The sequence below is a fragment of the Adiantum capillus-veneris genome, chromosome 25 (genome assembly GCF_014529385.1).
Source record: "Adiantum capillus-veneris isolate H3 chromosome 25, ASM1452938v2, whole genome shotgun sequence".
Classification (NCBI taxonomy): Eukaryota; Viridiplantae; Streptophyta; class Polypodiopsida; order Polypodiales; family Pteridaceae; genus Adiantum; species Adiantum capillus-veneris.
This window is the reverse complement of record NC_140955.1, coordinates 99,552,064-99,565,844: the sequence shown is the minus strand read 5'-3', so window position 1 is coordinate 99,565,844 and position 13,781 is coordinate 99,552,064. Positions and strand designations below refer to the sequence as shown.

Genomic DNA, 13,781 nt, shown 5'->3' with positions numbered 1-13,781 from the left:
GTCCTTAGAGTACAACCAGTGTGCCAGCCAGTTTATGACAGTGGTTGACAGAAAACAGGCACGCACTTCTTTAGACTGCTTTTCTAGCTTGGGAAAAACAAGAAATGACCCCAATGGATTAAACATTAGCTTACATCCAGAATCATCAAAGATAAGTGTGTCAGGTGGTAGGTCAGGAAAAGTTTCGAGATTCTTATGGAACATCGGTTTATCTGTCAGGCCCAATTTAAAAGGGGCCCTTGTGCACTGCGCTTGACTTACCACTCCATTGAATCTTTTGTGGTGGTCAGAGAACACTGTCGCTAGCGTGTGTTTGAGCTTCTCAAACTCGCAGCAGCTCCATATCCACACTTCGAACCATCTGAAACAAAAATTCAGAAACACTTCTGCATCGGACCTTACTCAAAACTGTGTATCCCCTTCAACAACATACCGCATTTCTGGCCAGTGGGGCAATTCTTCACCATATTTTCCATCAAATTTCTTGAGCAATAATCCATTAAGGTCCAAAATGAGAACCCTACGTTGGACGCTCAACGGAGGTGGTGGCCTTGGCCATATCAGTGGGATTCTTTTAATTAGTCTATACCATAGAGGAAACACGAGCACTGCAGGAGACAACACGCAATTCCATATTGCACGAATGTCAGCCCTGCCATTCTGCTTGTCAGCCCTGAACCTATCTGCAAGGCGCCATTCTTCAACTGAAAACATATCTGCACATGCAAAATTACACAAGACTCAAATTTAAATATGCAATTTGGACATGTCTATAGATTGAAATCATACAATAAAAACACACAATGTTCAAAAATTAGGCACAAGATGAAAGAGACGTCGAATGGGAAAGAAAGTTATATTAATTTCAGAAGTGGTTACATAAAAAGAAACATGGGGGGGCAAACTATAATCTTTTGCAGGCTCTGGGTTTAGGGTAAGAACTTGTGCTGGTATTCTGCATCTCCTTAGTGTCTTCTATGTCCATCTCCTCTTCTGGCTGCCCCTGGGTCTCTTCCGCTTCCTTGCTTTTTTGCTCCATTTCAGGCTTCTCATCTCTAGTCTTCTCGATTTTTTTTCTTTTTTCCTTTCTTATATGCTGAGCAAGGGTCTCCTCGGGACTTCCCTCCAGCCTGACATCTACACGACCATCAGCTTTAGAAAGCTGTCCAGCAAGAGATCACTTATTAGAGCCATAATCAATGAAAAAACTTACTCTTGCCACGTTGGCCTCGTTTTCTCGGGGTCTTTGATCTTGTCACCCGCACGCCAGTGTCTAGCAACACATCGTCTTCCTCATTCTGGGTTTTCTCTTCAGCACCAGTCGTACTTTGCTCCTTTACCTCAAAGTTTTGTTCTTCTTCTGTTGTTTCTGAAACAGGTTTCTCAGCATTACCAGGGACATTTTCATCAAGCAATACCTCCACAGGTGTCTTGTATGTAGGCGTCACTGCATCGTTCCCTGTGTCTGTACCGGCAGTAGTTTTGAAGCAGCTTGACTCTAAAAAAACATCAGAGAAGACAAAAATCAACCACCTGAAAAAAAATCAGAGAAGACAAAAATCAACCACCTGATTACCCATTGAAACAATTTTCTCACCTGTTTTTGGGCATGGTTCAACTGGCTTCTTCTTTAGAAGGGATTGGTCTTCTGCAGAAATAACTCCGAGGCAATCCTTAAGCATGCACTTTCCTTTCTCAGCCAAGTGAGCATAGCAGAATGCATGGTATGCATGTGAACAAGGCAATAGAACAACATGGCTTGAGCGATTGTGATCATGAATTTTTACACCACAAGCATTGCACACATCAATGAGAACAACACTATGTCCAAGAGCTGTTACTCGTGCAGGCAAGACTATGGTTTCAGGTAGCATTGGTTGACTAATCATGCCTGTCACAAACGTGACATAGAGACCAAAGGTTTCCTCACGGTCCAAGCATTTGGATAATTCTTCCTGTAGGCAAGCGACCTCTGTTATCAGACAATGTCAAACAGGTATAAAATCGGTATGAATGCTTGAAAATCAGTATAATGATGTTATCATACCGGTATGATTACATCCTGCTGGTATGATGTTATCCCACCGGTATAATGTTATTATACTGGATAGTATAACATCATACCGGTAGGATAATATCCGGTAACATCATACCGGTAGGATAACAGTATATCGGAAGCATAACATCAAACCGGTTGGATTTTATCATACCGGTTGGATCTAACCATACCGGTCGGATGTAACCATACCAGTAGGATGTTATCATACCGGTAGGATTATCTCCTAAATCCTACCGGTAAGGTAACATCCTACCGGTAGGATATAATCATACTGGTAGGATGTAATCATACCAGTAGGGTATAATCCTACCGGTATTGTCATCTACCCTTACCGAATATGATATAATCCTACCGGTATGAAAAATCATACCGTATGGTACTTTGCATGTATTATACTAAAAACAGATGGATTTAAAAGCATACGTGTGCCTGCTATAGGGTGGCTTTTGCTTGGTCAATTTTTTCTTGGAGGCTGTCAAGCAAGCCTGTTGGTACATTGGCATCATCAGGGAAGTGCATTCGGATGGTGTCAAGGGCACCCTCGCAACGGTGCACATCAACAACAGATTTGACCACTGAATCCTTAGCCTTCTGACACTCCGCTGATACATTGTCATGAGATTTTCTAACCTCAACAAGGAGTTCTTGCAAGGAAGTGGATACTTCAACACTAAAGACAGACTGAGTGGTCGCAAAAGGTCCACTTCCGACTAGTGTACTTCCAGATGGGGTATGAAGAAGGCAGAACCACTTGGGGTACCTGTGGATACTTGGGAAGTCTCTAACTTCCATTGTTCTCTTTTCCTGTGCATACGAAATAAACATATCCGCGTGCAAACTTGACTCCCAGCAGATAGTTTGGTGGTTTGGATTGGTACACCTGCTTGTAGAGCTGGTAGAGTGCCTGGTAGTGATCCGGCCTTGCTATTTTTATCGGCACTTTTTTCTCCTTCACTGGAAGACACGTGAAAACTTTCATCCAGTCCGATATGGGCACATCTGCATATGTCAACTTCCTAACATCTTTCCCCTCAACACTTAACCCATATTCCCTGTGAAAATCCTCCTTTGTAGTGCAGAATTCCTTTAATGGCACCTCCACATCCTTGGGGTGAACAAAGCGGCTGATTTTGGGAGGAGGCTGTAACTTCTGTCTCTGAAAGGAATAAATCCATACTCATTACTCAATGTATCCACACCTCAGTACTCTACTACACACAGGTCCGCTGTACACAACACAGAGAGAGACAGAGAGAGGTGACATACCTTCGTGGGAGAATGTCGGGTCTTTGTGGGGGAGACCTGGCGGGCTGCATTCCTTGGGTTCTTTCTTAGGTTGCTATCCATAGCGAAGGATAAGCAGTGTGGACAAGGGGCTGTAGAGCGAGCTGAGAAAGGCGCAGAAGGAGAAAGGCACAAAGATACAGAGAAGTCACAGTCATGAAAACATTCGACTGAACATTCGTTCTGACGTGGGCTCCACACGTGTTTTTGAATCCTCCACATGATTTTTAAGATTTTGTATCCTCCACACGAATATTTAATTCAAACAATTCTTGCCCATAACACCAGTTTCATACCCCCTAAATTTTAAGCCTCTAAAAGAAACTTTCAACCGGTTAAAATTGGGCCACCTATTCATGCATCCACCCGTGGACTCTAGTGTGCATCACATAGCGAGGTATGCCAATTTAGTTTTACCGCACAAGCAATTGTGAGTAGGTGAGTGATGACATGTACCTTTTTTATTCTTATTTGCTTGTAGCATTAATTATACCAATGTTACTCACTTTGAGATTTTATATTATAGGTCATCTATATCCCAGCAATCCACCAACCAAAACTTTGGTTCGTAATTCCTGTAACACCTTGGAGTAGAACCATTTTTTCCACTAATGAAGTGGAGACCATCTTCACCCTCTTCCACCTCCGACTTTGGCTGAGGTGGAAACAAAGGAGAGGGAGGTCGATGAATCAAGTCCGGCGACAGCAAGTCTTAGCGAGGATAATTGTTATTATGATGAAGATGATGAGATGGAGATGATGAACTCGAAGATGATGAAGCCAATGCATCCACAAACGACAATTCTGTTTCGCTTTATTGATTTAGGAGCTTTGGGCTTAGAATTGGATGATGCCTCATGTAGAGATCTTTTGGAAGATGATTCATAAACATTTTGCAGTTCTGAAGTTTTTTGGTCGTGTAATCCGTTCATCTCTCTCTCCACCCTCTTCCTCTCTCTAGATTTGGGAATATTCTCAATTATGTGAATCAATTGACAGTGATTATTTTAGTTGTAAACAAGTGTAATCTTATTATCCCCCCCTCTTTCTCTCTCTCTCTCTCTCTCTCTCTCTCTCTCTCTCTCTCTCTCTCTCTCTCTCTCTCTCTCTCTCCTTTTTTAAATTTGAAAATTTTATACAAAAGGGAAACACCAAAATTTGAAAAGGGGGGGGGGGGGGGGGGGGGGGGGGGGGGGATGTTTATTTTAAGCTAGAATTTGAAATTTTAGGCGCTAAATTTTGTTGTCAGAAATAAAAGCCGTAATACATGCGATAATAACAGCGGTAAATAAACGCAGAAACTGTCATGGAAATATTTTAAACACAAAAAAGAACTACGCCCTCCTCTCTCTTCCTTCTCTACCTGAATTTGCACTTTCCCTCTACAAAACGTGGTAAAACAATGCGGTAAACACTTGGAGATTTTCATAGTGCCTCTTAAATCTCAACAACAAATTTTAGAAAGTTACCTTGAAGGTTATTAGGTAAATGAGGTAGATAACTTAGCTTCATAACACACACACACACACACACACACACACACACACACACACACACACACACACACACACACACACACACACAGTCCAAGGTCGCCATCTAGGGTAGCACACATCATGTCTGCACCATCCCTGCACACCTGAGCCTCGACACCCCCATTGTACCTGTGAGTTCTGGGCTAGAGCTGAGTGTGCTGCCACGCCAGAGTCTGTATCGATTCTTTGAGATAGTCGAGCCCATATGTTCTCTTCATGCTGTGTCTCTGTGTTGCTCATGATGTGTCTCTGTGTTGATTAGCTAGTATATATTGTTTTCTTTGTTTTCATTCTGGCTACCATGCATCTAAAAATGGAATATAAAATCTGTTTCCATGGTGCCCGTGCCAAGGTATGACAATGGCCTTAGAGGAAAACAAATGCTTTGATGAGCTTGGGAATAGTTTGCAAGGGAATTGGCAATTGAGGTTTAAATATATTAGAAATTTTGAATGTTATTGACATCTTATTCTCTTAGTTTGGCAGTTAGTACTTGAGGTGTATCGACATTTTGATCCCATTAGTGTTACACAAGGTGTACTCAAGATGGGTTCTTATGGTCTCAAGCTTGCGGAGGATTATTACACAAGAGGGAGAAGAATTATGTGCATGGGGATAAGGGATATGAAGTTGACATAAACATGAATTTGCTTTGTGTCTCAAAGCTCTAAGGTATACTTTTGTTTTTTGCAATCAATACATGCAATGTTTGTAGTTTTTTAATAAAAATTCCTAATAGATATTTTTTGTTTTCACATTGGTTCTAATAGATCTATAGTGAATCTTCATATCCACCACATGATTTATTATTTTGTTTTCACAATGGTTCTAATAGATCTATAGTGAATCTTCATATCCACCACATGATTTATTATTTTGGTCGTTTTGGGCCATTACTTATACCATCAAAATTGCTATAGCCATGCAAGGAGTTGCATACAAGACATGCCATTATGCTAGACTTAATTCCATTTACAAAGTTTTTTAATGCTTTTGCTATGCCAAATAATTTCAGCTATGACTTTTGGCACGATGCTGCTAGGAATGCTGCAAGGTTTTTGGTTGGCATTTATTTTGCACTACATACATTTTTTGTGATGCTCTCACTATGAATTTTTGCTTCTTGGCATTTATTTTTCCTTTATCGCTGAAAAAATAACTCATTTATGGTTGAGTCCGATCATTCTTATGTGCATGCAATAGATGATATTTTTTTCATTTCAGTAAGCATGGTTGTGAACCATAGCAAAGTAGTTGATTGGCATTTATTTTGCCAATCTTTATCATTTTATAGTCAAGTATTCTGCTATTATGCTCTATCAAAGGTCTCCATGTTAAGCCCTAAATGATAATTTATGTTAAGGAAAAGGGTCCTCAACCATGATAAAACATTTTAAGCTGTTACAATGGCTCAAACTACAAACAACGGTCTTATGATGAAATTATAAGACCGATGGTGTTTATATATTATTCATGTTATACTCGTGGTCAAGTCTTTGCGGGACAAGGAGTGCAAGTACACTCATCCCAATCTAATCTACTAGTGAATTCTTTATGGAGATTTGATAACAGAGGATGTTTTGAATTATCTTTGGACAAGATTGGATCCATTATGTTGTTTACATATTATTCATGTTACACTGATGGTCAACTCTCTGTAGGACGAGGAGTGCAAGTACACTCATCCCAATCTAATCTATTAGTGAATTCCTTATGGAGATTTGATCAAAGAGGATGTTTTGAATCATCTTTGGACAAGATTGGATCCATGACGGCAAGGGTAGAGATCCAATAAATGACACTTGTTATCTATCACAGGGATGTATAATATGGTCTAACAACTCAAGGAGTTTATTTTAGCCAAGGTGTGGAGCAAGGTTTATGAGGGTCCCTCTCACTCCTGTCATAGAGTGTTGTCAAAGTCCTCTACACACAAATACTTTTCGTACTTGACGGTTGTCTCAATTATTGACATAACTATATGAAACATATTCTAGATGTGGAGAATATGAGTTCTCTTGGACTATGACACTAGCATCGATATTTTAATTTGTGTCACGACTAGTCCTAAGGTGCTGATCAATTTTGTTCAAAACAATACCACTTAAAGCACAGAGCATCATGAACTATTTTAGTGGCCATAAATTGTCAAGTGTATTGAGTAAGGCTTGTAAAAGTAGCAAGTTATGTTTACTTTTGTTTAAGAAACCTTAACAAATGGTTGATTTTAGTGAATATAGGTTGCAGATGTGCATACCTATAAATAGCAAGGGTTATCTTATGTCAATGATACAGTTTCATTACTTGAACCTAAGTCCATGGTTCAATGTTTTACTAGCAAGGCTATTTTTAAGTAGTTGCTTAGTTTATAATGTAGCATTACTTCTGATGGGCACACAGTCTACTCTGGTCAATTTGATGATTGAATTAGCAAAGTTATGCTATTTGTGTAAATTTTTTACAAGCTTCAAGGCTAAATCCCAAGAGGGTATCACCTTGCGCATGTGTCCTTACTACTGACAAAAGCTCTGGGTAGTAATGTCATGACAAGGCTTCTATGAGGGAAAGGCCCGCCCAGGGGGCAAGGCCCTACTAGGAGCCAATGGCTAAGATCCACATGTATGACATGCATGGCAAGGGGTCCCGATAGTTGGGCCCAAGAGGCTCTATTTAAGGGATCAAGATGGGTGGATATCAGCATGCCATTACCCTTGTCACTTCACTTGCCCGTCAACAAAACCTATATTTAAGAAAGAGATACTTATCCTTTCATTAGGCATTGTAGGTAGTATGAGCTAGATGGGAAGCTCTTCGATCTTGTTAATACTATGTATGTGTACTATGAGATAGGTTTCCTTGTAATGCTTTCAAATGCATAGGCATTTGTATATGCACTTCAAATAATAGACATATTCAAACTTGTGAGGAAAAGCTTACGACATTGTAAATGGATCAAAAAGTATGTTAAAATTCGTGAGCCTACCACTTGTTCAACTATTCTTATTATACGCTTCCTTCGATTCTGATTTTGAACACAATGTTATGGTGCAAATCGTTCTGATGTTGGATGTGTTTAACGACAAGGTCAAACAATTCATTTGCAACAAGAAGAAATAGAATGAAACAGGTATGACATAACAATCACTGTTTAAGTCACAATTTTCTATGAGTGAAATACATGTACATACATATGATGTGAAGAATACTGTAAAATGTGAGTTGCAAAGTGTCACCTGTGTCCTGATAGCCTCACCCCTTCTGCTCTAGCGAAATTTTTGTTCAATCAAGGTAGCATTGAGTAGCTCGTACAGGTCAGGATGCTACCATGAGCCATTCCTAGAGTTTGAATTGAAGAACTGTTTGAAACTTGAAACTATGTATATCGGAAGTTTTGTGACATGAGAGCTTCTAGTTGGTACCAAAGATCAATATTTTGAATGAGTGTTTGGAATGAGGAGTGGGGTGGGGTTTGATCTAAGGACCTTGTCATACATATGACTCTTTTCCATTAGAGGGGTTGATTGTGGAGGTTAGACTTGGAACTTACAAACCTAAAGGGTTAGATGCTCATTAGGTTCAGTGTAGGGGTTATCAGACTCACAACTTACAAACCTAAAGGGATCGTCTGGATGCTCATTAGCAAGGGCCAGCATAGTGGAGTCAAGATTGGCAAGCAGAGTGGAGTTCCAAATGGAATCCATGTCAAGCTGGTTCATGACGAGGTCCTCTTGCCAGTTAGAGATGGAGGCGAGGGAGGGGCTAAGAAGGGAGTTGCTGCTGCCACACTCTATGGCAGAAAGCAAGGAATGCAAGCTTTGATCGTGGTATTGGTATGCGCCTGTACTAAAATCGCTAATAGAATAAGGCTGAGAAGGATTTCTGCAGTTCAGAAAGTTACTAGAAGTTGGTAGCAATGGTGAGGGCTGTGTGCAATCTGCCTTCTTCTCCACCATGCTTGAAATGGGCTGTGTGTGTGTTATGATAGCAGCGGTGGAGCTTGCCGCCATAGCCGCAGAGCAGTAACTACCAGTTGGGTCCTTGCAGTTAGCAGCTTTTGATGATGGTGATGATGCTAATGATGATGACCCTATCAGAGGATGATGAGGAAAATTCAACTTTGCTCTATCCCCTCGCAGCCGGTGAGCTGCACGGTCATATGCAAGAGCTGCGTCGAGGGCAGAATCGAATGTGCCGAGCCAGAGGCGAGTTCTATCACGGGGCATGCGAATCTCTGCAACCCATTTTCCCCAATGTCTCTGTCGTACTCCTCTGTAGAGCTTCCCCCTATTGGTGCTTGTCGACGATGTTGCGGACGCGGATGTTGTTGTGCCTCTGTTGCCTCTACCTGGTGCTCGTTGCTTCATGTGAAGATAGAGTTCATGCTTGCCACTGCTACCACTGCTTGTACTTGTCATGGTATCGCTTCTGACAAGAGTGCTCATACAGGGGGATGGCGACGACGGAATCAACCCATCCATTCCGGTATTGACATTATCATGATTCTGTAAGGTTACACACTCTATCTCCTCTCCCATAGTTACTGCATTTCTTCTTGTCTCCCACATTTTGTTTGTATTTGCCAGGCTTGCCCGTTGTTCATGCATAGCCCACATAGCTGCCAGCTCTCCGTGATCAAGCGTATGCATTTTTCTAGGGTTTTCATTGTTGCTAATTAAAGCCTGTGACAACCACTTGTGGCTTGGTGGTTCGAGACGTTGTCCCTGAGCTTGCGGTTTGGCAGAGGAGGCGGCGGCAGCGGGGGGTATTGGCTGTCCGTTAGAACAGCATAGAGTGAGAATGGATTCATCATCGTCTATGTTAGGAAAAGACCTGGATGGAAGGCTCGAATCTGCATATGTGGTAAACATGGTTGTGGGGAGCTCAATATCTTCATAATGACATTGGGTCTCTGGAGCACCGCTAGTTGGGCGGCTGTTGTTAGCACGGGCACTTGGCAGGCCTCCAATCAGTCCGGGAAAGTGGACCGTGTAGTGAGAGGTTGGGTTGTCCCTTAGTGGGGCTAGTGTCTTGCAGCTAAACCCTGCATGGTGAACCTGTAAGCAATGGCAGCAAATTAAGAGAGGAGGGGGTTTGCCTGCAATGGGTTCTAGCAACACTGGCGTAGTGTGTGTGGGCACTACCATGGTCTTAATATGTTACAAAGTTACAAGAGTTAAATCATGAGTGAAAGGGCAAGAGTATGTGAGTGAGGTAGCAGGTGGAAGTAGATATAGCTGCAGATAGGCTGTAGACATGTGGCTACATTGATGGATATGCAGCTATAGCTAGGGCTCAGCTATACTGGTGCAGAAACACCCGGCCCCGATCCTCCATTTATTTGGCTTGCGCAGAAAACCGGCTGCAATCCTCCTATTCTAAATAAATGTAGGCCTAACTCCCTCCTTCTACACAGGTGTAAAAGGTCAACAGGCATGGCTACAAGTACCAATGCGGCTAGCTAGCCCTTTGTACAAGCTTAAGGTAAATCTGGAGATTCCATTGCTACGGGTAGGTTACGACCAACCGATTGGCCGACAGTAGGTATAGAAGCTATGGAGGTATGAATGTGTGTGTGTGTTTGCGAGAGTGTAGAATATGGATCCACTACCTATGTATATTAGCCCTCTCACTATGCAGTGGCGAAGAGTAGTACTGGAATGCAAATGAGGAAGAGGATGTGGGAGGGAAAGGTGTAGCAACGATGGTGATTTTATATATGGGGAGGGGCCTTGTTGGCCTGGGGAAGGTATCTGCACTTGCACGCCCCACCTGGCCCCTTGCAGTGCATGAGTGCTCCCCCCCCTCCCTTTCCTCTCTCTCCCCCCCTCTATGCCCCCCCACTTGAGTGCTTTGGCTGCTGAATAAGACAAAGCTTCGTATCCTCCCTTGCCATCATTGGCCTCTTCAGTCAGAAAAGAAACAAGGCAAAAGTGCCTTTGCATGGCCTTGAGTAGAAAGAGAGCCTTCTTATCAGTGTTCGAGAAAAATCATTTCACAAAAATCGTTTCTTGAGAATGGCTTCTCTTCTCTCTTCTTCAAAATGCATGCATACGCGTGTGCGTGCATGCATGCATGTTGCGCACACACAAACATGCATATGTGTGTAGAAATTGGCTAGGTCTTGTGTTCAAGACCAACTTGGTTTCTTGAGAATGGCTTCTCTTCTCTCTTCTTCAAAAATAAGTGCATCACGTGCGCATGTGCATGCGCACACGTGTATGCATGCACACCTGTAAACAAATGGATATGTACATACGTATATGTGTGGATACCCACACAAGCGTACACTTGTACATGAACACACACACACTTGCCCATTTGCATGGAAGCACATGCACAATCACCTTGGTCTCTCTCTCTCTCTCTCTCTCTCCTTGAGTTCAAGGCTCATTGAATAGACCTTTGATGTCTCTTGGGATTGTTCTTGCAACCGTAAAACTTTTCTTCTCCTCTTCTTCTATCTTGCATACATGTGTGCGCGCGCACACACACAAGCACACAAATGCACATAGCAAACACTACAGGATGTGCATGTGTACATACATACAAGGTGCACACAATTACACGTGCATGGAAGTACACACGTCCCACTTAGTTCCAAACACCATCTTTCCTCTCTCTCTCTCTCTCTATCTCTCTCAACACACACACAATATCCACATGGCACATACCCACTGCCCCTTACAAGTGTGCTTACGAAAATGCAAGTGCACACACTTGTACATGTGTATGGACGTACACACACAATTAGTTAGGAACACCATTTGTGCGCTCTCTCTCTCTCTCTCTCTCTCTTTTTTTCATGCACATAGCACACATGCGTAAAGTCCAAGAAGTAGCAACCAAAGGAGAGAGCAAGTGGGAAGGGGTGCTATGATGAGACAATGAAAGGAGCTACAAAGCTTTGCAGACTTTTGAGAAGGGAGGTGATTTGGTGTGGGTAAAAAGGGCATGCCCTCACTCTCACTCTCTCTCTCTCTCTCTCTACTACTCTTGAGGGCAAGGAGGGTAATGCGTGGCCCATTTCATTTACACAAACAAGAAGGCGTGAACCAATGAGAGAGAAGAAGAAGAAGAAGAGAGAGATGTATGTGTGTGTGTGTGAGAGAGAGAGAGAGAGAGAGAGAGAGAGATGTATGATTATTCATGGAGGTGTTGAGAGAGAAGTAGAAGGGAAAGCGAGAGGGGGGTGCCCGGGTGCCCTTATGCAAATGTCAGCTTTGAGAAGTTCCCCACTCTACCTTACATCTCAACTTCAAGCAATCCATTGGCATCCATCTCTCTCTCTCTCTCTCTCTCTCTCTCTCTCTCTCCCCGGTCCCCTACAATAAAGGCTTTTTGCTTTTGCTTGTAAAAAGTGCAACTTTGTTGTCCAAGTACGTGCAAAATTTTGCATGAGCAAAGATGACGCTCATCATCACTCACTCACTCTCTCTCTCTCACACACACACTCTCTCTCTCTCTCTCTCTCTCTCTCTCTTCGATGCACACACAATTTCGTTGGGTCCTTAGTATAAAGCACGTGCAAAAAGTTTAGATATCCCCATCCTCTCTCGATTGCGCTTGCCCACATTACCTTCCCTTGTCTTCTTTCGCAATTGATGGTTTGCTAGCGCATGCCTTCTTATTGAAGCGGAAGGTACAAATGGCATGCAACACTCCTTGTAAAGTTTGAGCAATAAGCTTGACAACCATATATTTGCCCTTGCATACTAAGAAAAAAAAATTTCTAGAATTAGTCTAATCGCACGTACAAATTTTGAGATTTATAAATCGCTAAATTTTACATTGGAAGGTAAGAAAACCCACCAAATTCAGAGAAATTTAGTTTAAAAACCTTCAAATTTTCTCGATTTACGTCTAAAATTTTTCATGTGTAGGTTCTCCAAGTTTTCAGTTAAAATTTTATTTCTAGCATTGTATTGAAGCTTCTTTTGTTTACAATCTTGGCAACGTTACAGTTTTAGTGTGATACTAAACATGTGGGAGCTCGCGGTGTAGATAGTGTTCCAAAATAACCTATGTATAGTATAATCTCGCCTACAAATCCAAATTCTAAATTAGCAGTTGAAAAGACCTACAAATAGTAGGGCAATTGAGTGCAAATGCCTTCAACCTATATTCAATTTACCATTTAGAATACTTGACACAAGTGTTCTCACAAGTCTTTACGATATTGGTGGGGACCTATCTTCATGACGTTCTTGAGATCACGATCATGGTCGAAAACTGCATTTTTCTAGCTTTTAGTGATCCCTTTCTTGTGTTCTCAACTAGTTGAGAGATTGCACTCCAAGTTTCCACAATCACAATCTACATTAAGAGTACAACATTTTGTTGCCCGAATCCTTCATATCATCCCATCTGCAACGGAGCATTAAAATGTTGAGAGCCTTGCTTTCCATGTCAAATGCTGCGAACATTTAAGCAAACACAAAGAAAGTATGTGGAGACTTCTTTATAGAAATTCAACCAATGACCCTATGAATCAAAAACCATTTCTATGTCCTTGTTTTATTGAATATTTTACTTTTTGCATTTTGGTTAAATGTGTCTATACATTTTAACGTGTAATAAAAAAGATGATTTGCATAAAGTAGCAAACTTAACAAAATCTCTTTGGAAAAAATATAGTATGAAATGGTCATCCACGGGTAATCCATTGTAGAGCATGAACATGTCATTTATTCAAAGAAATTTATTACAGCGTGGAATTGTGAGTTTCTGTTACATTGTCGAAATGTCAGTATACAATCAAACTCACCCTTGAGGCTTTTACTTGTTTTATCCATATTCAAGTAGCTTGCAAGTAACACCGTACCTCTTATCACATGGACTATGAAAAATCCACGATTCATAAAGATTTCCCTAAACTCAACAAAATCTTCTCTCCACATAAATTT

General features: G+C 41.6%; 1 protein-coding gene across 1 annotated transcript; it reads right to left on the bottom strand.

Moving 5' to 3' along the window:
- Positions 1–8,004: 8,004 nt before the first annotated feature.
- Positions 8,005–10,569, bottom strand: LOC147425362 (uncharacterized). Its single transcript, XM_086500702.1, has one exon. The coding sequence runs from the start codon at positions 10,020–10,022 to the stop codon at positions 8,430–8,432; it is 1,593 nt and encodes a 530-aa protein (XP_086356828.1). The 5' UTR covers positions 10,023–10,569; the 3' UTR covers positions 8,005–8,429.
- Between the last annotated feature and the right edge of the window lie 3,212 nt (positions 10,570–13,781).

Excerpts from the sequence above, each read along its gene's own strand:
- LOC147425362 (XM_086500702.1), bottom strand. The coding sequence starts at position 10,022 with ATGGTAGTGCCCACACACACTACGCCAGTGTTGCTAGAACCCATTGCA.